This window comes from Pleurodeles waltl, chromosome 3_2 (genome assembly GCF_031143425.1).
Source record: "Pleurodeles waltl isolate 20211129_DDA chromosome 3_2, aPleWal1.hap1.20221129, whole genome shotgun sequence".
Taxonomy (NCBI): Eukaryota; Metazoa; Chordata; class Amphibia; order Caudata; family Salamandridae; genus Pleurodeles; species Pleurodeles waltl.
The window spans coordinates 124,662,585-124,687,648 of record NC_090441.1 but is presented as its reverse complement, the minus strand read 5'-3'; the positions used below and the strand labels follow the sequence as shown (position 1 = coordinate 124,687,648).

The following is a 25,064-nucleotide window of genomic DNA, read 5'->3' as shown; positions in this document are numbered from 1 at the left end:
GAAAAACTGCTAAATATGTGTTTCACTACTGCAAGGCCTATCTCTCCCATAGGTTAACATGGGGTTACCTTGAGGCATCCTTTAAGTGTAACTTTCAATTAGGAAAATATATAATATTGGAATTTGGTGTCTCTGTACTCACAATTTAAAATCACAACTTTTGGTGAAGTTGAATTTTAAATTTGAAGTCTGTAAATGCTACTTTTAGAAAGTTGGCATTTTCTTCAACTATTCTGTGTGTCTGCCTGTCTCTAAATACATGTCTGGGGTCGATGACAGCTGTACTTTGTGCATTCCCTCTCGACAGTCACATACATACATACAAAGGGAGATTGGGTGTGACATTTGTAACCTGGTGGCCTATCACCAGGATGATGGGTTTTCTTGGGCTAGATGGAAGGGAGGAGTTGACATTTACACCGGAATAAGGCTGTGCCTCTCCTCACACAAAGGGTTGCATACCCCCCCACCCCCCCCATAGTATGTCTGAAGCCAGGGAAGGAAGGGAGGTACCCTGTGATCTTCAAAGGCCTCTTTGAAGTCTCCTCCACTTCAAAGGCACATCTGGGTATAAGTACTGGACCCCAAAACCCACCAAATCAGAATTCTACAGGAACCAAAGACATTCTGCCAGGAAGGCGGACTGCTGTGCTGCCAGGAGGGACTGCCACTGTGCTACTGGATTGCTTTGTTAGCCTACTGCCTGCTGTTTGCTGTGCCGTAGGAGAGACTGGTACTTTGCTACTTGCTTTCCTGTGTTAGCCAGCTGTCTGCTGCTCCTTGCTTAGAGTAAGATGGACTGGACCTGTTCTCCACATCCTAGACCCTAAGATTCTCCAAGGGTTTGTTGGCTTTCCCCCTGTTCTCCTGCAGTCTCAGGGACATCAAAGACTGCCTGCAACTCTCCTGATGCTGCTGGATCATCTGTGAGTCCTACCCTTATCTGAGGTGCCCCTTCAGTCCTGGGCCTCAAAAGTGGGATCTGCAGCCGATTTCTGCAAAAACCAAGGCATCACCTTGAGTGCGTGAGAAAAAGCGGTGCATTGCTCCTTCGACACTGATGCAGAGGCTGTTCGACAACAGTGGCTTTACAGCCTGTGCAGCTGGACAATGATTATGCACTGCACTGACTTCAATGAAGTTCGATGGCAACACTGGACCCCCGTTTGCACAGCTCGACGACAACGCAATGGACTCTCAATGTCGACAAAAGCTCCATCCAAGGTATTTCTTCAGCAGGCCCTGTGTGGGCTCTGTAGCTGGCCTGCCCTCCATCGGCCTGAACTTTAGATTTGCACAGGTCCTTCACGACTTCAAGTAACCTTTTGACTGCTAACCATTGTTTTCAGATTTAATCTTTAAAAATTCATATCTCGACTTCTACTTATTGGATTCTTGTGTTTTGGCCTTGTTTTATTCAGATAAATATTCTGTATTTATCTAGACTGGTGTGGAGTTTTTATTTTGGTGGTATCCTTCACTGTGTTACTGTAATTAAGCGCTGCACAAATACTTCCCACATTTACACTTTGCATCTTTAGTTAAGCTTGACTGCTCTGTGCAAAGCTACCATGCAGTGAGCACTGGTTAACTTAGGTGTATCTGACCTACCCTGACTAGGATTGCAGTCCCTACTTGGGCAGGGTGCATACCTCTGCCAACTAGCCCCAGTTTCTAACACGCTGGAACAGGAACAGTATTGATTTTAAATTAGAGTCAAAGCGGACTCTTGAGAGGCAGACTACAGGTGGATCATACCATGGATGATACCAATAGTGGCTGGGGAATACCCAAGATCGCTACGGCGAGGTGCGTTTGGGACAAGGAACAGTCAGAGAAACACTAGAGGCCCGAACCACAGAAAGAGTTGTGCAATTGTTTGTGAATGTCGTATTCTTCCTTTGTGTTTGTAAGCAGTAGGAATAAAATCTCTCTTCTTTTATAAAAGTGAGTATCTGGATTGACAATAATTTATTGCTGCTGCGTGCATCTTGAGTTGGGAGTACTCGTTCACCATCCTGTATCCACCTCCACCCCGCAGGCGCCTTGGACTGCTCAGAACACCATTTCCCGAGAGTCAATTCAAGAAGTGGCACTTGGCCCAGTTATTAAGTCCACAGTGTATATTTTTTTCTGGACCCCTTTGACTGCAGAAACCACTGTAAAAGTAATTATATAAGAATCCCATGATTGCAAATTTAATGTTCAAAATATAAAGATGTCCTATAATCGACCATACGTTTACATAGGAAAAATAATAAAAGTACCATATGCTTTACAAATGAAAGAAAAAGTAAAAACACCCAACCTTAAGAACACAGTTGCTGTTCACAAGGAGATTCCCTGGTTTAATATCTCGATGCAAAATGCCAGCTGAGTGCAGATATTTGAGGCCTAAAATATTAAAAAGAAATGGAAAAAAACAAACTGAGTACACGTTGTTGACAGAGTACACAGTTATTTTAAGAACAAAGTATTATTTAATGAGATCACAATCATAGAACATGACTACTGAGATTAATTTCTACCTTCATAAAAAAAGTTTGGATAGTCTTTGTAGTTGTATTACATTTATGTACAGTTTTCTGGTCAAGTGATGCTTTCCAAGAAATATTCCAGGGTTCCAGTTTTTGATCGATCTCAGAATTATTTATTCTAGCCTGTGTGAGTGTTGACTGATGGTGTGTCAGCTACAGTTCAAGGAGAATTCACAGCAGGAACATATTTTCATTTCCACATCTGTGATGTGCAGCAGCAAACCTAACTAAGAATTGGCTTAACTCCAGGGGTCTCCAGCCTTTTCTTTTGTAAGAGCTACTTCTGTTCAATGAAAACCATTCAGAGCTACTTCTATTATCTGTATTGTAGTGTTATAGTTATCACACCAGACAACATTATGTTAGTAGTCACTCTTAGACAAGATAGTATCTGTAATATGTCTCCACAATACCAAATGATTCTGTCACCTCCTGTATATCAGATATCACTACCTCCATTTTGCCATGTGGCCCTGTGCTCTGCCTTCTTCATTTAGAGGTGGTGACGAAATGATCGAAACAATTGAATGGGGGGGGGGAGGGGGGGTTTAAGGGTCTGGCACTTGGTATTGGCACAAATACATATTGCCATGTCCTGGAGAGCGACGACTGGCCCTCTGATTACCACATAGCAGAAAGATGTGATTTGTTGGGTGTCTGCAGAGCTCTCGGTTCGAGCGGACACCAGAGCAAGGGATGGGCAGTGTAACCTTATGGAACAGTAGAATGATTACTTGATTAAACTGAATGTGATACTTACCCCTCCTGAGCAGCCTGATAAGACCCAGCCATGACATCCAGTGTTGTTGAACTTGAGGTGCTGTAACCTACTGCTTGAGCGATATTACTTTTATTTTTCTGGAAACTGGGAGGTGGAAGGCTGGTGGTGAGCGCAGGGAGACGAGCAGGGTGGTTTGGATTGTTGGTCATTGTTTTTTTTTTCCTTCTTCAGTTACATGATGCTGATGCTCCTATTAACATTGGATGATGTATTTCAGTTCAGTTATATGAATATAATGCTGTGTATAGGACACCGGGGCCAGATTAGCCCACACCACAGTATTGCCATAAACGATGTCACAAGTAAAATTAATATATATATATATATATATATATATATATATATATATATATATATATATATATACACTGTATGTGTGTGTGTGTGTGTGTGTGTGTGTGTGTGTGTGATTGGACAGTCGGTTCTTAGTTAAAAAAAGAAATAGCTGGCTTTTTTAACACAAAGGTATAAGCCATTGAACGCAGCTCAAAATGGAGTTTGTTCCAAGCATTAGGTCCGAGGTAAGAGAAAGCCCGACCTCCTGCTCTAATACGGCGAATCTTGAGGGTCCTTGCCAGAAAACTATCCTTGAGATATTAGGTGCCCCCTTCACTACTACCGATTTTGCCTGTAATCTTCCGGCAACACTGCAATTCATTAATTTTATAAGCCATTACATAAGTATTAACAGCAAGAATCTGGCTAAGAATCATCCAAATGCACTTACATGAATCCCTTTTCAAAATCATTGCAGCACCTCATCTTCTGTTTCACAATGTTTTTAATTTTCTTGAAATCCACAGATCAAAATTCGTAATTTATGGCTTACTTTCATCCCCATTAAATATCTATGTTTTATCCTCTATGTCACTCAATGACTTTTAGGCTAAGAGTAGACCTTAAAAGGACTACTGATCATTTGTCTCTATAAGACACATAATAGCAAAAACCTACAAATAGATTGTCTTTCCATATAGTGCCCCGGTTTAATGCCTCTTAAGCCAAAATTAGTAAACTTTTCAGTTTAAACTGTAACATTGTTAGCTCGAATTGCCCATTTTTAGGTGTCGCTTGCGAAATCTATTGTTCATATATATCTTAATAGGGGCTTAAATCTTGCCCCCCTGCTTTTCATTGGTTCCTGTGCTTGCCACTTACTTTAACTCCGTTTCTATTGGCTGTAGTATATTTCCTGCACATACCAATGTTTGTTGCTCATGTGTTTGCTCTCATCAGTGTCCCGAGGTCCAAGTACTGTTTACATCTGCGTATTTACCATATCTTTTATGTTTTTTTATGCATAGCGCTAGTTTACTTATTTTTTACTTAATCTCCTTGTATCTTTTTTTTCTTGTTTTGCCTGCACAGAACTTGCACTGTGCTTGTTTACCTATTTAATATTTTGGCTGCACATTGAATTTCGTTGCACATCTGAGCCAATTGAGAACGATAATTCAGACCACTCATCTGCTGGCTCTGGGGCCCAAAGGTCACAATAAAATCCCCTTTTTAGGTCGAGCATAGCAGCACGCAAGCGCTGCTTTTCTGACGTGTTATGTATCTGTGGGCCTTAACCACACCTACCCCTTTCATTTGTTCCTAGGCTTACCTTGCAAAAATATCTTTATGCCATTGGTAAATGCTTTATGTCTGTCCCGCCTTGATGCAGTTTTGTCATGCCTTGCAGGCTGACTCTGTTACATGGAAAATTGCACCACTGCCGATATGCTTTAGTGTGTGCGAACTACTTTTTTCTTTTGTCTGTCCCCTTCGTGCTCCATGGCGTTTTGAAGTACATAAAATCAGAAGTATACGGCATGGCTATGGTGAGAAAGAGGCCTGGTTGTGCTTCTAAGGGGCTATAAAGTGCTGCGGTACAGGACTGTGTGCACATGCATTTTATTCACACAGACGTTTATGGTCTGCTTTTCGAATAGTCGGTGAACCTTTTTCCCTATGTTAGCTGGCCCAGAGCATATGTGTGCTGCTGCAGTGGGGATCACGCATGTCCATGCTACTTTTAAAAGGGCTCCGGAGCAGTGGAAAGTGTGCACTTTCTGATACGCTGTATGGAGTTATTTCTGTTTGCGGTACAGCTCATCGTCATGAAATGTGCATCATTGCAAGCAACAAAACACAATGCGATGCAACTTTTGTAAAAGTAGCACAGAAAGATTCTTTCAAGAGAGGAGGGACAGTTCGGCACCTGTCTTCTTTGGTGGAGCTGCCGTTCTCAGAGTTCCCATCACTGTATCTCTGAAGGGACTCTTCTGTAATGACCCCCGGGCCACAGTCCACTTTCTGTGTGTGTGATCCGCTGGCTGCACAGGACTACAGTTCCCAACATGCTCCTGTATGACGCGGCAGTCAGCATGGCGCAAGAATATTGAGTTGGAGAGCATGAGCTTCAAGGCGCTTTTGAAGAGCGCGACATTATGCTTAACTGTTTCTTATGTCTGCACAGCCAGGCCCGGTGGAGGATATGACATTTTTTGGTTTTGAAGGAGAATTAAAATGTAGCTTTTCCCCAATCGTGTAAACTGACAAACTGGGTTTTCCCTTCGGGTCATTCTAGGAGGAATTCTGTCTCATGTTTCCAGTTACGCTATGAACAACCTCCCACCCCCAAACCAGCTTGTGCTCTTTTTTGTGGTCTTGCTGTTGCCTCTCGTGATATTCTGTATACTTGCTGCGTGCCCCCCTATTGAGGGCTGCACCTCTTCCTCCCCTCTCTTATAGACTACTGTCCTGGCACCCTATCCTCAGGGGATGTCGAATACCCTTCTTATGCAGACATGCAGGGCCACTGGAAATATGTGGCAGGAAAGGGCAAAATTATAAGGCAGAGTTAACCAATTTATGGGGCAAGAAAAGTCCAACTGGGCATTAACGATGCCAATAGCTCTAACTCTCACAAATGTGAGACCTACTGCATTGCAAATGCTTGTTTATTGTCCTTTTTAACTCAGGCCTGTCTCAAATCACAAAAGCTGCTCTCCTTTTGAAGCGGCGCTTCCAAAATTGATTGTACCTGCAGCACCAGCCTGCGAGTCAAGGTCTTCTACCATGTGAGCACCAGATGTGCCTGCATCCCACTAAGCTGCTGTGCTGGATCTCTGCAGTTTATGCAGTTTAATTTTAATGCTAATTTTAAACAACTGGTTTTTACAGATTTAATGAATTAGCAACTCATCAGCCAGCTATGTTTATACATTTTTTCAGTTGTGTGATGAACGTGAAATTATTGCTGGCAGGTGTTTCATGACCGAGAAACACACTTATCCATGAAATCCAATTTCTCATTTACTTTACTGAGGAAATGTCTTTTAGCAAGCCATTTCAGTTTAACCTTCCCTCAAGTGCCAGCCACCTGACAACAGGTGATTGAATATTTTGATAAATCTTTATTTAAGTAAAGTTGTGATCTTTAGATGAGCCACGGAAGCTGGGCGGGTTAGTGGTGGAGGGTTTGGTTGCATTCTCTTGCTTAGAGTAACGCTAATAAATTAAGCGGTCAAAAAATTAATCATGCCAATTATATGTGGTCGCCAAGTCATAATATGCTCATTGCTTCTCTTTCTGCTTCATGGCAACTGTACGGGCATATCTAAAAATATATCTTATTTCTATATAATATGGGACAAGAATTTAAAAATCACTTCGCCTGCGGCCTGCTCAAAAGTTTTAATGATTTGTTTATGCTATGCACAGCATGTTGGTTAATAAGCAACATTTACATAGTATCTGCTGGTGAGACGAGAACCATGGAGAGAGTTACACCAAATGCGTAGGTCATTCCCGCCATTTTTAGATTTCAACCTGGATAGCGCTTGCGCTGTGCTTGTTACAGGTTTTTTTTTTTTTTTTGTGAGGTGGAAGCATCTCTCGTCTCCGATGCCTTGCAAGTAATTATGTCGTTTATTGGACCAGGCAGTTTGATATATTGTATCGGTCAAGCATCGGGTACTGCCTGTGATGCAGTAACAGCAAAATAAATTGCCTTTCAAAATAAACAAGCCATAACTGAGTTTCAGTAACTCAAATTGCAAAACTGCTCACCGAGCTGCAACTTACAACAAAAAACAGCTTAGTATTATTAATAATACAGGTGAAACCTAATGCATTTACCAATGCTTTTTTATTCTTGCTCCATAACTGCATCGGTCATACAGCTGACTTTGCACTTATCCTGCCATTAATCCTTCTCTTCCATTATAAACATGTCTCTGTTAAGTCGGAAAATTGTGTGCCCTCGGTTCTTATTTTTTTTGTTGAAGCAACTTTTCTATTCATCACATAATAATCAAATGCAATTTTTCTGATATCTTGTGGTTAAAAAGTAGTGAATTTAGGTATCCAACTAAGGGCCAGATGTAGGTAGGTTTCCTTTTGCGAGGTGCAAATTGCGAGTCCCAGCGACTCGCAATTTGCACCTCGCAAAAGGAAATGCAGAAAGGTGTCTCAGACACCTTCTGCGACTCGCTATGGGGTCGCAAAGACCCACCTCATAAATATTTATGAGGTGGGTCGTAGTTTGCGACCCCATAGCGAGTCTGGGCACTCACAGGGATGGTGGCCTGTGAGTGCCACTGCCTGCTCTGAAAAAAATTATTGTGAGCATTCACAAAGGGGAAGGGGTCCCATGGGGACCCCTTCCCGTTTGCGAATGAGGTACCATCCACTTCAAGTGGACGGTAACTGCGAGTTGATTTGCGACCGCTTTCGAGGTCACAAATCAACTCTACATCGCGGTACGACTCGCAAATAGGAAGAGAACACCCCTTCCTATTTGCGAGTCTGAAACACATTTTGCGAGTCGGTACCGACTCGCAATATGTGTTTCTGCATCGTGTGAGGGCATTAGCGCCTCGCAAATGGCGTTTTTCGCCGTTTGCGAGGCGCTAATGCCTTGCTACATCTGCCCGAAGTTCTTTCTGTAACAACGGTTTGTGCCTGTATAGTCCCTAGTATTCGGAATCAAACCTAGTTAAAATTATATATTTTTAATTAAATGCTAAGACATTGGCGATATCGTATTGGCTACTGAATTGCTTTTATGTTTGAGCCAGCGTGTTTTAGCTGTCAACTGTATTTTCTCTTCCTATGCCAAGCTACAAAAGCTTTTAAGTATATCCTCTGGCCTATTGCAATTTGAACACTGCAAACTAGGAAATGTTCCTGTTTGTAGTTCTTTTCTAATCATTTTTTATAGTTGTTAGTTGGTATTATCTCTTGTTCCAATCTCCGTCGTTGTATCAGCATAGCCTAATAAATCTCTAATGTTTCTCGCTCAGTGAAATCAGCAAACTTAGACCGCGTCCTAAAAAGTGGTTAATGTTCACTCTGTAGCAGAAATAATTTCCGTTTTTAAATAGTTTGGCTTCGTTCCGAATCCTACACAAGCATAAAAAATAATCAGCAGCATCCTTTATGAGTGCTCCCAATAAAGCCCTACTTTTCATTTGTCGGTCTTTATCACTTGCATGTTTTAGAACCTCATATAAAGGACCTCTTTATTGAAAATTAATTTACAGGTTAGCCTTGCCATTCTGAAAGAGCGCATTTTCGGTTAAAACATGTTTATTAATCTGTGAATATAGTAGATCATTTTCAGTGCAATATTATGGAATGAAATATTCATGACATATCAACATTTATTTGTACACATGGCCTGGGACATTTAAGAATTAGAAAATACGTTACAAGCTGCAAAATCCTGATAAATAGACGTGATTGGAACCAACCACTGATATAAAATTGGGTTCTGGAGCCTTGTCTACCAAGCAGGCAACTGAATCTAACCTTCCTAGAGATTTCACCGAAATGAAAGTAAAAGCTAGACATTTCGAGCGTCTTGGTCAGCTTTTGACATTTCCAGAAAAATCTCTCCACTGACTCTGTTGACATTTTGTTGAGGAAAACTTCAGTCTTAAAATTGCAATCCAAGAAGCAAATTTGAATTGAGAAAGAATGTAATTTACCAGATCCCTCATATTACCTATAATGAAAAAATCTAAAGGGTCTACAGAGTAGGGAGCCATCCACTGATCGGCTCTTTGGAGCATAAAACCTCTACGTTTAAATATACACACATCAATGATTATCAGCATGGAAGCAGGGAACAATCAAGGAGCATGCATACTGATTAATATTTAAAGCTGGAGGAGCAGCTTTTGAACCTCATTGAATAGATACATGATGACATGATTAAGGGCCTGATTTAGATCTTGCGGTCGCATTGTCAAGCCGCTTCGGCCGCGGACCTGAGAAGACCGTCAAGTCGACAGTCTCCCACCTGCTGTATTTAGATGTTACAGCTCTGCAAGCAGATTGACTGGCATCAGATTGCTGATGGAGCAAGATGGCAATGGGACCTTGGCAGGGGCTATGGAAGAGAGTAAGTGACACACACACATACTCTACCTTAGCCATATGTGCACTCCTGCAGTACACAACACACCACATTCACACAATAACTCATTGCCATTCCGACACAACACAACCCATACGTACAAAAAACACACACTGACATACATCCATGACACAATTTACACATACCATTGACACTGCACCCACACGACAGAAACACATCAACATAACTACACACTCAGCTACACAATCAAAACTACATACATAACATCCACCACACGACAACACTCATCTGAATGTATCACACGGCAACAAAACATACACATCGGTCTCACACGCAAGTGACACATACAGACGCAACCACATCACCCACTCAAGCTCCCTACCCCTCACCCGGCCAATTGCATCACATACAAGTACTGAGACGCACACAACTCGTAGCACAACATGACAGGTACAGGTCCCCTGGCAATTTGCACACATGAACACAGGTGACAGGTGGGAATGTACCATCATTGTGATGCCAGCATTCATTTGCCAATGAATACTGGCACCATAATGACAGTTGGGAATGTGTGCGAAATGTGTTGTGTACGTGGGTGTCCCCATCCATGTCTGACCCACTCGTGTCCCCGACATATGCATGTCTGTAGGAAGTTGGCTCTGTATGTACTATTTCAAAGTAAGAAATAGCATGCACAGAGTCCAGGGGTTCCCCTTAGAGGTAGGATAGTGGCAAAAAGAGATAATTCTAATGCTCTATTTTGTGGTAGTGTGGTCGAGCAGTAGGCTTATCAGAGGGTAGTGTTAAGCATTTGTTGTACACACACAGGCAATAAATGAGGAACACACACTCAAAGACAGTTCCAGGCCAATAGGTTTTTGTATAGAAAAATATATTTTCTTAGTTTATTTTAAGAACCACAGGTTCAAGATTTACAATCAATACTTCAAATGAAAGGTAATTCACTTAGGTATCTTAGGAACTTTGAATCAGCAAAATAGCATGTACAGTTTTCACAAAAATGGCAATAAGCTATTTTAAAACTAGACAGTGCAAATTTCAACAGTTCCTGGGGGAGGTAAGTGTTTGTTAGTTTTGCAGGTAAGTAAATCACCTACGGGGTTCAAAGTTGGGTCCGAGGTACCCCACCGTGGGGGGTTCAGAGCAACCCCAAAGTTACCACACCAGCAGCTCAGGGCCGGTCAGGTGCAGAGGTCAAAGTGGTGCCCAAAACGCATAGGTTTCAATGGAGAAGGGGGTGCCCCGGTTCCAGTCTGCCAGCAGGTAGGTACCTGCGTCTTAGGAGGGCAGACCAGGGGGGTTTTGTAGGGCACCGGGGGGGCACAAGTCAGCACAAAAAGTACACCCTCAGCGGCACGGGGCGGCCGGGTGCAGAGTGCAAACAGGCGTCGGGTTTGCAATTGGTTTCAATGGGAGACCCAGGGGTCTCTTCAGCGAAGCAGGCAGGCAAGGGGGGGTTCCTCGGGGTAGCCACCACCTGGGCAAGGGAGAGGGCCACCTGGGGGTCGCTTCTGCACAAGAGGTCGGATCCTTCAGGTCCTGGGGGCTGCGGGTGAAGTGTCTTTACCAGGCGTCGGGTTCTTAGAAGCAGGCAGTCGCAGTCAGGGGGAGCCTCTGGATTCCCTCTGCAGGCGTTGCTGGGGAGGGTCAGGGGGGGCAACTCTGGCTACTCACAGGGTCGTAGTCACCGGGGAGTCCTCCCTGTAGTGTTGTTTCTCCGCAGGTCGTGCCGGGGGCATCGGGTGCAAAGTCTCACGCTTCCGGCGGGAAACGTGGAGTCCTTTTAAAGTTGTTTCTTTGTTGCAAAGTGGTTTCTTCTTTGGAGCAGAGCCGCAGTCCTCGGGAGTTCTTGGTCCTTTTAGATGCAGGGTAATCCTCTGAGGCTTCAGAGGTCGCTGGACCCTGTGGAACACGTCACTGTTGCAGTTTTTCTTGAAGTGGAAAGACAGGCCAGTAGGGCTGGGGCCAAAGCAGTTGGTGTCTCCGTCTTCTCTGCACGGCTTTCAGGTCACCAGTCCTTCGTCTTCAGGTTGCAGGAATCTCTCTTGCTAGGTTCTGGGAGCCCCTAAATACTCAATTTAGGGGTGTGTTTAGGTCTGGGGGGTTAGTAGCCAATGGATACTAGCCCTGAGGGTGGCTACACCCTCTTTGTGCCTCCTCCCTGAGGGGAGGGGGGCACATCCCTAATCCTATTGGGGGAATCCTCCATCTGCAAGATTGAGGATTTCTAAAAGTCAGAGTCACCTCAGCTCAGGACACCTTAGGGGTTGTCCTGACTGGCCAGTGACGACTCCTTGTTTTTCTCATTATCTCCTCCGGCCTTGCCGCCAAAAGTGGGGCTGTGGCCGGAGGGGGCGGGCATCTCCACTAGCTGGAGTGCCCTGGGGCGCTGTAACAAAGGGGGTGAGCCTTTGAGGCTCACCGCCAAAAGGCTCACCCCCACGTGTTACAGTTCCTGCAGGGGGAGGTGAGAAGCACCTCCACCCAGTACAGGCTTTGGTACTAGCCACAGAGTGACAAAGGCACTCTCCCCATGTGGCCAGCAACATGTCTGGTGTGTGGCAGGCTAGTAAAACTAGTCAGCCCACACTGGAAGTCGGGTATGTTTTCGGGGGGCATCTCTAAGATGCCCTCTGGGATGTATTTCACAATAAAATGTACACTGGCATCAGTGTGCATTTATCGTGCTGAGAAGTTTGATACCAAACTTCCCAGTTTTCTGTGTAGCCATTATGGTGCTGTGGAGTTCGTGCATGACAGACTCCCAGACCATATACTCTTATGGCTACCCTGAACTTACAATGTCTAAGGTTTTGCTTAGACACCGTAGGGTCATAGTGCTCATGCACCTATGCCCTCACCTATGGTATAGTGCACCCTGCCTTAGGGCTGTAAGGCCTGCTAGAGGGGTGACTTATCTATACCATAGGCAGTGTGAGGTTGGCATGGCACCCTGAGGGGGGTGCCATGTCGACTTAGTCATTTTCTCCCCACCAGCACACACAAGCTGGCAAGCAGTGTGTCTGTGCTGAGTGAGGGGTCCCTAGGGTGGCATAAGACATGCTGCAGCCCTTAGAGACCTTCACTGGCATCAGGGCCCTTGGTACCAGGGGTACCAGCTACAAGGGACTTACCTGGATGCCAGGGTGTGCCAAATGTGGAAAGAAAGGTACAGTTTTAGGGAAAGAACACTGGTGCTGGGGCCTGGTTAGCAGGCCTCAGCACACTTTCAAGTCATAACTTGGCATCAGCAAAGGCAAAAAGTCAGGGGGTAACCATGCCAAGGAGGCATTTCCTTACAATGTCGCAGTGATTTAAATTTTTTATTGTGAATTGAATATGCCTGCAGTGGTCCTGACCTACTGTGCAGTGCCCACCCAATGTACCCTGGCAATGCGGCGTCCCTACCTTCGAATCCGGCGACGAGGAGGTTGTGTTTTCTCCATGGGTCAGTGGCAGCAGTGACTGCAAGTGTTGTCCAGTCATTTCCAGTTGAAGACAGTGGTTGAATGGGAGAAAAAAAGGTGAGTTTTCATCCATAGCCCCCCCCCCCCACCTCCACCCCAATCCAGTGGAGCTTCACTCACAGCTCTGTTTACTTTTTGAGTTATATTTTGTTTGGGCAGACAGCCGCTGCTGCTTGGCTCTGGGGATGGGGAGTTAGCAGTTTGGAAGCTGTTGAGGTTTTTGTCTTGGGGGCTGCTGGGTGGATGGGGAGGGGAGTTTAGACTATAGGGTGGTCTGGAACAGACTACCATGATTCATAATATGGTACTCTGAATGACCACTAACGCTTAACCTGGAATGTTTGGGGGATGGAATCACCTGAAAGTACCATATTATCTACAGGTACCTGCGCAGCGCAGTGGTATCCAAATTGCAATGTTGCAGGACACTCACCTTGTGGGCCCCAAAATTGAGCACCTCTGCCATAGATGGCGGGGAAAACTCTACGCCACCTTATTCTGCATTTGCCTGGGGAAAATTGATATGGGTTAGGGCTGGAATCCCATTTGAATGTACAAAAACACTAATGAATACAGAACAGAGATACGTGCTGGTGAAAGGCAGACTATTAGCGAGGGAAGTGACCTCAGGGAGTGTTTTTGTGCCAAACTAGGACAAGCTTACATTTCTTCAGGCCTTATCAGCTCAGTTGAACAGCAGACTATTAGGGAGGGAAGTGATCTTGGGGAGTGTTTATGTGCCATTCTAGGACTAGCTTACATTTCTTCAGGCCTTATCAGCTCCATTGGGCTAGATGTTGGGAGGAGAGCTTCTATTAGGAGGTGACCTTAATTGTGCTTCGGGCATCGTCTTAGACCGCTCCACACCTCCTTTACAAGGGGCACAGGCACACAAAATAGGGGCAGGCTTCAGAGACTGGTTGCAGCATAGGGTATTGACAGATGTTTGAAGCACCCAACGTGGCCTGGAACAAGATTTTTCATATTATTCCCACATTCATGACCTTCACACCGTGTTGGATTGATTTCTGTGTTCAGAGAGGTTATGCCAATACGAGAAGTACACCGAATATCTGGGACGTACTCTCTCAGACCACACCCCTCTCCTCTGTGGGCTTAACCCACTAGATGACAGACCAGCAATTCCCCTGTAGCAGCTTCAACCCGCAGCCCTCAAGGACGAATACTATAGGGAGTCCTTACATACAGCCATTTCTGGGTACTTCCCCACGAACCAAGGCACAGCATCGTCGGCCATGGTTGTGATTCAAGAGCATTGTATGGGGCATTCAGTGGGAGTCCGAACAGAGGTAAATATCAAACTACAAACAATTGACACCACTGTTCACACGTTAGAAAATGAGCTGCAGTCTGACCCCTCTACACACCAAAAACTCTCTGATGCCAAGGCACGCTAAAATACTCTCATGGACTGGTTGATATGCCATGACTATAAGACCTATGTAGCTAAAGCACATGACAAGGGTAAATCTGGGAGGTTACTAGCGAGGCTCATCCACCTAGAGCTGCGTGGTACACCCATTACACATTTAACAGCCCCTACTGAGGAACACATTTGTGCACCGCAGCCCAACAGCGATGAGTTCCAGTCCTCGGAAACCCTTTACAGTCACCTGGATGCTCTCCCTGAGTCCCTGTAAAACAGATTCCTAGATCGCATACACGTCCTGATTCTACCTCCCGGAGCATATACGGCACTGTGGGGCCCAATTACAGTCCCAGAAATAAAGCATGCGGTTAGGGAGATAGCCACAGGCAAGACCACAGGACCAGATGGATTACCAGCAGAGTTTTATTCAACTATTCTGGCTCCATAATTGGATTAAATCTATGCTGGTAGACCACCGGATGCTTGCGAGAGTCTACAAGGAGTGCAGTTGTGATCCCACTCCCCAAAAACAACAGGTGTAAGGGCGCCAAACACCAACTTCCTTATACTATCCATGTTAAACATGGACTTTAAAATCTTTAGTAAGATCCATAAGGACCAGAATGGATTAATTCCAAACCGAAGTACCTCCCTCAACCTGCGGAGACCCTTTCATGTTCGTATCACCCTGAGGTCCAGGCCCAAACTGACGCAATGCTCATGTCCGTAGCCCTCGAGAAGGTGTTTGATTTCATACGACAGGACTTCCTAACGGAAGTCATGCGAAAGATGAGGCTATGAGAAGTTTGGATAAGATGGGTCACAACACTTTATACTGAGCCAACAGCTAGGGTTAGGACAGGTGCCACATATGATATATTTAGGGGAACCAGCCAGAGCTGCCCACTGCCACCCTAACTCTTCCTCTTTGCCCTGGCCATAGAACAGTAGGTGGAACTGTTCTTGGGAGGGGGGAGGGAGAGAGATGCAATCACTCGACTTGAAGAGTTCGTGAGGGAGTCCGGCCAGCGCCTCAACCGCACCAAAACCTGCTTGTTCCCTTGAGTGCAGGACACCCCAGGCCCAAGTGATATGCCCTCAGGGCTTCAGTGGTCGCCCACCTCCTTCAAGTATCTAGGAATCCATGTATACCATGACATTGAGAATCTGAGCGATGGTCTGGGAGGTACTTATCGCTCTCTTAAAGGTTGTATCTCTTTCTTGAGATCTTTACTTTTGTCAATGATGGCGTAGATTGCGGTCTCCAAGATGGTGATGCTCCCTCGCTTGTTAAATATTTTTCTTTAATGAACCTCCCAGTCCAAATTCCTGTAGCTTGGTTTACAAAGGTAGATGTTCTACTTCGCGACCTAATTTGGGATGGGGGCCGACATAGGTTATCTCTTGAGATATTACTATGGTCTCCTGAGGGTGGTGGTCTAGGGGTGCCAGACTTTGGACTCTACTATTTAGCAGTTCAACTACAATGGATAGCTAGATGGCTTGATGGGTAACAAAGGGGAGCGCTGGATCTGGTGGGTATGGGTTCTCATGAAAGCCTTCTCCTGCCCAGGTGGCTGCGTTTTGACGTGCCTATCCTACTCATGAATGCTCTGCTACACGTAGCTCTATAAACTTGGCAAAGGTGCTGCATACGGACCCGAAAAGCACTACCATATGCACCTGCACTGCTCCTGGTGGGCCTCCCCCATTGCAACCGGGTCACCTGCTTTACATCCACCCGGCTCTCTGACTGGAAGGAAGCTGAGCTGAGTACAGTGGGGAACTGGCACTCAATGGTTTAAATTGGCACTCGACCACCTTTGGAAGAACTAATGGAGCAATTTGCATTGTCCAGAGGTTAATTCTTCAACTATGAGGCTTTGGTGCGGACCTTCACAGACCTATAGGATTGTGGACAGGATGAACCCCCAACAAATGCCACGTTACAGCTTTTGCTTTCGATGGGTGCAGCTTGACAATTGGTCATGTGCCTTTCCTGATCCCTGAGTGATAGGAGGAAGCCCTTGATAGACTTGAAGGGGAGATGGGATGGTATCCTGGGTAAGGAGATTACAGAGAATGGAGTAAGATAGTGGTGTATCCCAGTAAAGTGTCCCATAATACGAGACTCAAATATGTACAATTTAGTTTCCTACATATGACATATCTTACACCACATAAGTTACTGATCATTTTTGGCGGGGATCAACCAGGCTGCCCTCGGTATAAGTATCCTGACCAGACTTCTGTCATATGAGATGGAGCTGCCCTAACCTTCAGATATTTTGGCAAGCAGTTCAACACTTGCACCTTCCTCTTGGACGCTCCATGATCAATAGAGGACTGTTTGTTAGGGAACTTTCCTAGGCCTAAGAGATGCAGAGTGGGCTCTAGATTCTTGAATCTGGTACTGGCCAAACGTAGAATAGCAATGGCTTGGAAACCGAGAGAGGCCCCATGCCAGATTTATGGGTATGAGATGCTACGACGTGGGAGAAAGAGAGGGCCCTTCGGAGGGAGGATAGCAGAGAAATCCAAAGTTTTTTAATTTTGTGACTAAAACTGTTTCAGATATTTCTAAATGTCAATAAAGATATATAAAAAAAGAAAATCATATTTCAACCTTGATGTAATCGTCATTGATTACTGCTGGATATGGTTAATGATGCCTTAACATGGCAAAGGTGTTGCAGCCCCCCAGAGGAAGACCCAAAAGAGGTATGTAGAGGTGGACCCTACCTAGAGAAACAATAGGCTGTAATAGGATGTAATGCTTGAATTAATGCCAACCACTGGTCACTACTTGGGGTTTCCTTCTAGTGTGTTCTTTGTTCTGCCCATAATACCATTCTAGAGAGAGAAACTAGCCAAAGGCAAATTGGGCTTGGTCCTGCTGCATTAGGAACAGTTCTGTCAGAACCACCAGGTCAGGTCCCCTCTAGACAGCAGACCGTGTCCATAGATGGGTCTCACTCTATTTGGGCATTACTAGTGAGAGACATCTTGCATCTAAGCGCACAGTGAACAAGGGACCGGCATCTGGGCATACCAGCTGTGCTTAGGGGTAGAAAGGGTGTTTAGGTTTCTGGGATTGCTGAAGTTTAGGGGTCAGGGATAGTTGTAGGCCAGGGGGATGTGTATTTTTTAAGTTCAAAGGTAGATGAAGTTTAAGGGTGGAAAGGATTTTTACAGTTGGGGATAAGTGAAGTTTAGGAGTCAGGCAAGGGTGTAGTGTAGGTGCGGTGAGGGTCTTTTATGGGCAGATATGGATGGTGTTCAGGGGCTGTGAGTGGGTCAGGGATGGATGGTGCTTAGGGGTGGTAAATGAGTAAATTAATTAAAAGCACCTGAGTAATATTTTGACAATGTAAAAGAAATAAACCCGAAGTAATGTCCTCTAATGTAAAACACTGAAATAAATACATATGATTAAAATGTTTCTGAAAGTAAGACTTACAACTATTGCAAAAGCCTGCAAAAGCTAATTTTGGAGAAGAAAAAAAATCACTGTGAAATGGTACTTGCCATTCATCCTGGCAATTGCCATTGAACAGTTTTGAACAGTTTTGGTGAAGTGGTTTCTCAGCAAGTGTTCCATTATTGTTTTCTCTTATTATATCATATACAAATGTTAATACCTGCATAGGCTCCAGATGAGACTACTGTAACTCTGTGCACCTGGGCAAGTCAATGTTCCACATGCATTGCCTGCAAAATAAGCCAAGTTTTGACTTCCAATCCCCCACCATTCTATGGGCGATCAGTAGCTACTCCATCTCCACTATCTCTCTATTGCCGCTCGAATGCAGTTCAAAGCTTTATTTTTTCTCCATTGGCTGCTCCATTCCTCAAATTCGAATTTCCCAAGGCAAAACATTGATCTCCACATCCCCATTACATTAAGAAAACTCAAATATGTAAACCACCTTCTTTTAACGAGGCCCAGGATATTCAGAATCTACCATGGGGACTGGAACACCCTCCCTGTTGCCATTAGATCTAATTCTTTCCATAAATTGTGTTGGGGAAAAAATGATTTTGTTTCCTGTAACGTCACTCCAAAACAATTTGTTTCCACTGCAGAACTTTCCGTCTGAACACCAAGAGACTTAAGGGTGAACCAGGGCTTATAAATCGTCAATAAAATAACTGTGCCAATCTGCAAAAGGTAAAAGTCATCAAGGACACAATAAAAATTCTTTACTGACAAAATTAAAGTGGGTTCTTTTGAACCAGAAAACTGTTACTACACTATTTAGGGGCAAAGGCAGGGCATTTTTTTTATTTCAAAGGTCAGAGCGGCCTTGATCTTGCACTAACATATTCATGAGATTTTTCTCTAGGCAGTAAAATAAATCAGGTAACTGCTTGAAAGTTTTTTTTTTATAACTCTATTTTATTGAGTTTATAATAGAACAACTTAAAGACAAAGACAGAAACAAGCAGTGCAATTCATTGTGAGATACCACAATGTCCATTGCTCTCCTGAGCGGAGGATGATGACACATACAGACAGAAACATGGAACATATCCAATCCAATCAACAATAGCTAACCCCACCTCCCGTTCCCAAGGAGCTCACATGTAAACAAGTCATTCATATACCATGTTTATCAGTTTTACCATATTACCACAGTTGGTTGTCACCTGTATGTATAGCATAACATTCCACAGTCAACAATCATCATCAGTGCTCCAATCAGAGCTGGACTCCTGAACCAGTGAAGCGTTCTAATATTGTACTCCAAGCCATTTCACCAGTCAGAGCCCCTTCCTCCCTACTTGTCAGTTTCATGTTTTGCTCTTCGGCAACACCCCATTCCAAAACATCACGGGTCCAGCTAGAAAAGGATGGGCTTTGTGTACTCATCCAGCCTATAGCCACCCTGCGCTTAGCCAGCACCAGCGCAAGCTGTGCAAATCTGTATGGGATGCGCCTACCCCACGATCTCTATAATATACCCAGGAGGCAAGTCAATGGCGTTGCTTCAAACCCCAGACCGGTGACCCCATCTATTTTCTGAGCCACCACCCACCAAAATTGCTGCACCTCCCTGCAGGACCAGGCTAAGTGGAGGGACAGAAGCACCTGCCTCCCCATATCGAGGACACCTAGTCTCCCTAGTCGGGTCCATCTTGTTGAGTCGAGCAGGCCTAATATATACTCAATTAACAAAATTAAAGTGCAACAAGTTAAATCTATGGTTACAAGAGTTCGTGCGTACCATGGACAGTGCCATATTCCAGTCCGCATCTTCTAGCGGGTCTTCCAGTTCTCGATCCCAAGCCCTACGCACTGCACACTCCACCCCCACACGATCCCCACGCAGCGCTCTATAAAACAGGGTAACCAAATGGGAATCCTCTCCCCAATTTATTAACCCGTTCATCACCCTTGATGCTGGGGGGGCCACCGGGAATACAGACCAGACCTCTCGAGCCACACTCTCGATCTTGGCATACTGCAAGAACTGTCCAATGCTCAATCCGAACGTATCTCGCACCTCCTGAAAGGAGATAAACTCCCCAATTAGGGTATAAATCACCCACCACCAAGCAGCCACCCATTCTCCAAGCTTCCATTGACATTAAAGTATCCATATCTCGAAAAGGGGCTAGACTCAAAATCTTTAGTTCCCTATCAAAGGGGGCACGTCAAAGTATTTTCTTAACTGCCTGCTCCCAGACCCCTGCTGTAGGCTTAACCAAATAAGGGACAGGAGTCTCCGACCAACACCCAGTCATTAATGAGTGCACCAATGCTTCACCTCCCAACATGCCAGCAAACAGTTGCTTCTCCCAATTGTCCGTTGCGTCATCCACTTAGCAGCATGTTGTATATGAGCTGCATAATTATAGAGTCGAATATTAGGGCATGCCAAGCCACCATCTTCCATGTCCCTTTGTAACATGGACAATGCAACCGTGCTATGACGGCCAGCCCAAACTAAGGAAATCAATAAGCTGTCTAGGCGATTGAAAAGCTGAGCTGCCAACGGAAACAAAGAATTCTGGACAAGATAAAGACACCGCGGCAAGAACACCATCTTGGCCACAGCTGCCCTCCCCCTCACGGATAGAGGCAGCTTATTCCAGAACGAGACAGAGCTCTCCAGACCCTTCACCACCTGTTCCACATTATGCGTTACATGTGCCGTCGTCATATATGTGACCCATATTCCCAGCTATTGAAAACTTTCGAGTTCCCATCTGAGCTCCACGCCCGGCAAGTCTTCTGGCAGGGCATCACATAGTGATCCTAGGGGAACCAGGAGCGATTTTTTCCTATTCACCCTTAGACCAGATACAGCCCCAAATTCTTCCAACAACTGTAACAACAAGGGGACCGAAACGCGTGGCTCTTGAAGATTTATCAATGCATCGTCAGCATACAGGGAGACAATTTGAGTAACCTGTCCCACCTGCACACCCCAGGGCTCTAATTCCTCACGCAGCCAGACCGCCAGCGGTTCCACCGCTAAAGCAAAGAGGAGCGGTGACAGTGTGCCTCCCTGTCTGGTTCCCCTACCAATCATGCAGGAGTCCGACAGCTCTCCGCTCACCAGAACAAGCGCAGTGGGAGTAGTGTACCCAAGCACAAAAATGAGGGCCAAATCCAATTCTCTGCAGGACTGCCAGTAGGTAGTCCCACTCCACAGTATCAGAAGCCTTCACTAGATCCATCGATACTAAAATCAATTTGTATACCGCCCTCAAAGTTTTATGTAAAATGTGTGCCAAACGGTGTAAGTTGTAAGTCGTACTGCGACCAGGAATAAATCCACATTGATCCTCGTGCACCAAACCCCGGATCACTCCACGCAGTCGAGTAGCCAAGATTTTGCACAGAATCTTGACATCCTTATTGAACATAGTGAGTGGGCGATATGAGGAAGGGTCATTGGAATCCCCCCTGGATTAAGCATTAGACAGACGATGCCCTGACGCATGGTCTCAGGAAGAATACTCTTGTCCCGGGCTTCCTCAAACACCACCAACAACCTCTTTCTCAGTAGTAGAGAAAACATTTGGTACAACTCGATCGGGAAACCATCCCCACCAGGCGACTTAGATTTCGACAACGCCTCCAGAGCCATACCCACTTCCTCAATTGTTATCTCAGCATCTAGACTCCGGCGCGAGCTGTGGGAGTCTCATCCTCTTCAGAAATTCTCCTAAGCTACCATCCGGGATGGAAGGACCAGCCCTGGACACAACATACAAATGCTCCACTAATACCCAAAAGATATCTCTGCGATTGGTGACTTGTAGCCCCTCTGCGTTCTTACTACGCAGGATGGGAGGAGATTCAACCTCCTGCTGAAGAGCCATGCCAGCAATTTACCAGACTTGTCTCCCTCCCTATGGAGTCGCTGTCTATACGATCTAAGGGTGACCTTATCCAGCGTGTCCCAGCAGCTACAGACCTTCTTAAACAGCCAAAGCTGCTCTTGCTCAACCTCTTGCGTTATCGGTGTCTGGTATTGTAATACCTCCAGTGCACTCTCCCAGTCTAAGTTCTTGTTCCATTTGTTTGCGCACCCCACATGAAGTTCGGATACACACTCCCCTTAACACCGCCTTCATGGCTTTCCATTCTGTGCCCCTTAGGTTAGTCTTACCCCAATTTAAATCCAAATAGTCCTTAAGGGCCACCGCCATTTTATCATGACAGCCAGCATCCATCAAAAACAACGCAGGCATACACCAACTGCGGGACACTTTAGCATCGGATCCTCACAACACATGCATCAGCACTGGTGCATGATCAGACAAAAACCTCCCAAAATGCTTGACATCCATTACCTGTGAACAAGTCAGTCCACCCAAGACAAAAAAGGTCCAACCAACTATGTATATTGAGCGTCTTAGAATGACAGGTGTATTCCCTAGTCTCCGGATGTAGTTCTCTCCATCCATCCCAGTGCCCTAGATTATGCATAACCTCTGTGAGGGATCACATCATCAATGGTTTGGTGCCCAATTTAGACAGAGAACGATCCATCTCGCCATCCAATATACAGTTGTAGCCTCCAGCCCATATTACAGGGGAGACTATACCCTCCCCCAGCATTTCAGGTATATTGTTATAAAAGGAGGGCTTGTCTATGTTATGTCCATATGTGTTGAGAATGGTAAGGGGCAGTCCATCCAAAGTGCCCTGTAAATGTATATATCTACCTTCCACATCTGCTTCACTATAGATATGTGTAAATGGGTCTCCGGGCGCGATCCATGTCAATACTCCCCTTGCATAGGAGGAAAAGGATGAAGAGAACACCTGACCACGCCACTTTTTAGCCAACTTAGGTGATACCTCCTCTGTCATATGTGTTTCCTGGAGACACGTTATGTCGTCTTAGGAAGGAGTGCACTCAATAACGTGCAGTATAGCTCTTCGGACCCCTAACATTCCATGTCAGTATATTAATCTGTCCACACATGTTAAGAATGTATATCCACCCCTCCCACTAGGGCCCCTCCTCCAACCCCACGCCCAAAAGGAGAAGGCTCAACAAATCCCAACCGCCCATCCCACATTCAACAATACACTGCTAATATAAACGTCAAACCTCTGCGACCTAGCTCAAACCGTAAACCCCCGAACTCCTATACTCACCCCGGATGTACAGTAAAACATACATATCAAAGCATACTGTAGATCCATATATATGTATGCTGCCAGGAAAACAGCCCACACCCCAACACCCAACAAACCTACCACAACAGTAGAAGTGAACACCCCCCGTCCCAACGACAGTATACAGTGCCTACCACCTCAACCAATCATAGTCTAGGATAAGCATTTCTCCCCCCAATATATAAAATACGAATACACATGCAGCCCATTTAAACCGACATGCGTAACATTTCCATTGTTCCCAATCATGCGAGGCGTGTTCCACAGCCCGAACACAAGACCCCCGGCGAGACCGCAATAGCAGTATCCACCAAAAGCCAACATATTCAAGAATAAACAGAAAGCATCCCAGCTCCCCATCTGATGAGTCAGCAAGTTCAACGGCCTGCTCAGGATCCACCACCGCCATAGTACCATCCTGTTGGATTTCAATTCTGCTGACAGAGGTATCACAACGCTGCGCAGGGACCTGCAACGGGCCAACCCCACGCCTCCTCCAGTCAATACCGTCCACTCCAGAGGTACGAGCTGAGCCAGCTCCAGACCGCCCAGAAGGACCCGGGCCAACCTTGTCCCACATCTCCAGCCATCTCCAGACTGCCTCGGGATGATCAAAGAACTGCGACTTGCCTCTGGAAACACCTTCAGCTGTGCCGGATACAACATGTAGCTGATGTTCATGGCACAAAGCTTTGCCTTCATCTCCAAAATTCCATTTTGGGAGGACTGGACCTTATTCGTATAGTCAGGGTAAATGTATATTTTGCAATTTTTAAAAACAGTCCTGTTGGTCTCATGGGCGGTCCCGCAGGATACAGTCCCTATCTTTATAGTTCAGGAGGTGTGCTATGATGGCCCTCGGAGGAGCCACCGAAGCCCTGTGAGCGCGTTCCACCACAAACACCCTGGACAACCCCACCGGCTGTAATAAGTCTCTGATCCATTGCTCAACAAAACTTTCCACCGTGGAGCCTTCCACGCACTCCGGGAATCTAAGGAGGTGCATGCTGTTCTGTTGTGATCTGCCCTGTGAATCCTCCAGCCTCGCCTCCAATGTCCCGACAGCAGAAGTGACCTGAGCCATCTGTTTGCGCAAGGTGCTAGCCTCCGTCTGCAAGTCCACAACAGACCCATCCCCCCACCTTGCCCTTATCAGATACCTTGATGAGATCAGCTCGAAGAAGGTTCACCTCCACAGCCACCGTTTCTATTTTCCCCTCCAGGGCCACTCTAGCACCATGAATGGCAGCTAACAGTTCTGCATGTATGGGCTCCTCCGCAGTGGGCGGCACCGCCAGTGCCTCTCCAGACCCCCCAAACGAGTCTGTCTGTGTGTGAGTGGTGTGGGTGTAGTATATTGCTCCATTGTGTTCTCCGGCGACGGAGTAGTCTGCCGATGACGTCCCATCTTACCTCCACTAAGAGATAATAGGATGTGTCACCACCAGGACAGTGCAGATCAGCTATCCAACCCAAATGTCCACAATAGGGGCTTCCGAATGCCCAAGCAGCCTCGACATCCACTCTGACCTGCATGGGTCAGGTGTGCTCACTGCGCACAGGGTCGAGGTCCAGTCCTCCACACCTCTGCACACACTCCAAAAGCACAAAAAACACCTCACCGTCGCAGCGTGGCCACCTGCCAAGTCCTAGAACGGGGACCCTCATTGTCTCCCACCAGAGAGCTTTGCAGAGCGGTGTGCCACCCCAGGCCACTCTTCAGGAACCCAGACTGGGCCTTGTATTGCCTCCACTCCTGTCCCCGCACCTCATCGTCACTGTGCAGGTCCGATCCTCTGCACGTGGGGGAATATATCTGAGCCTTATGTGTTGTATGGCAATCCAAAGAGG

The 25,064-nt window shown here is 45.8% G+C and overlaps 1 protein-coding gene across 1 annotated transcript in view; it reads right to left on the bottom strand.

Moving 5' to 3' along the window:
* Nucleotides 1–25,064, bottom strand: part of NLK (nemo like kinase) — a 762,154-nt gene that overhangs the window by 295,651 nt on the left and 441,439 nt on the right. Inside the window, exon 5 of the mRNA XM_069226972.1 lies at nt 2,309–2,394. Coding sequence (XP_069083073.1) covers nt 2,309–2,394 — 86 coding nt within the window. The remainder of the gene's footprint in view (nt 1–2,308; nt 2,395–25,064) is intronic.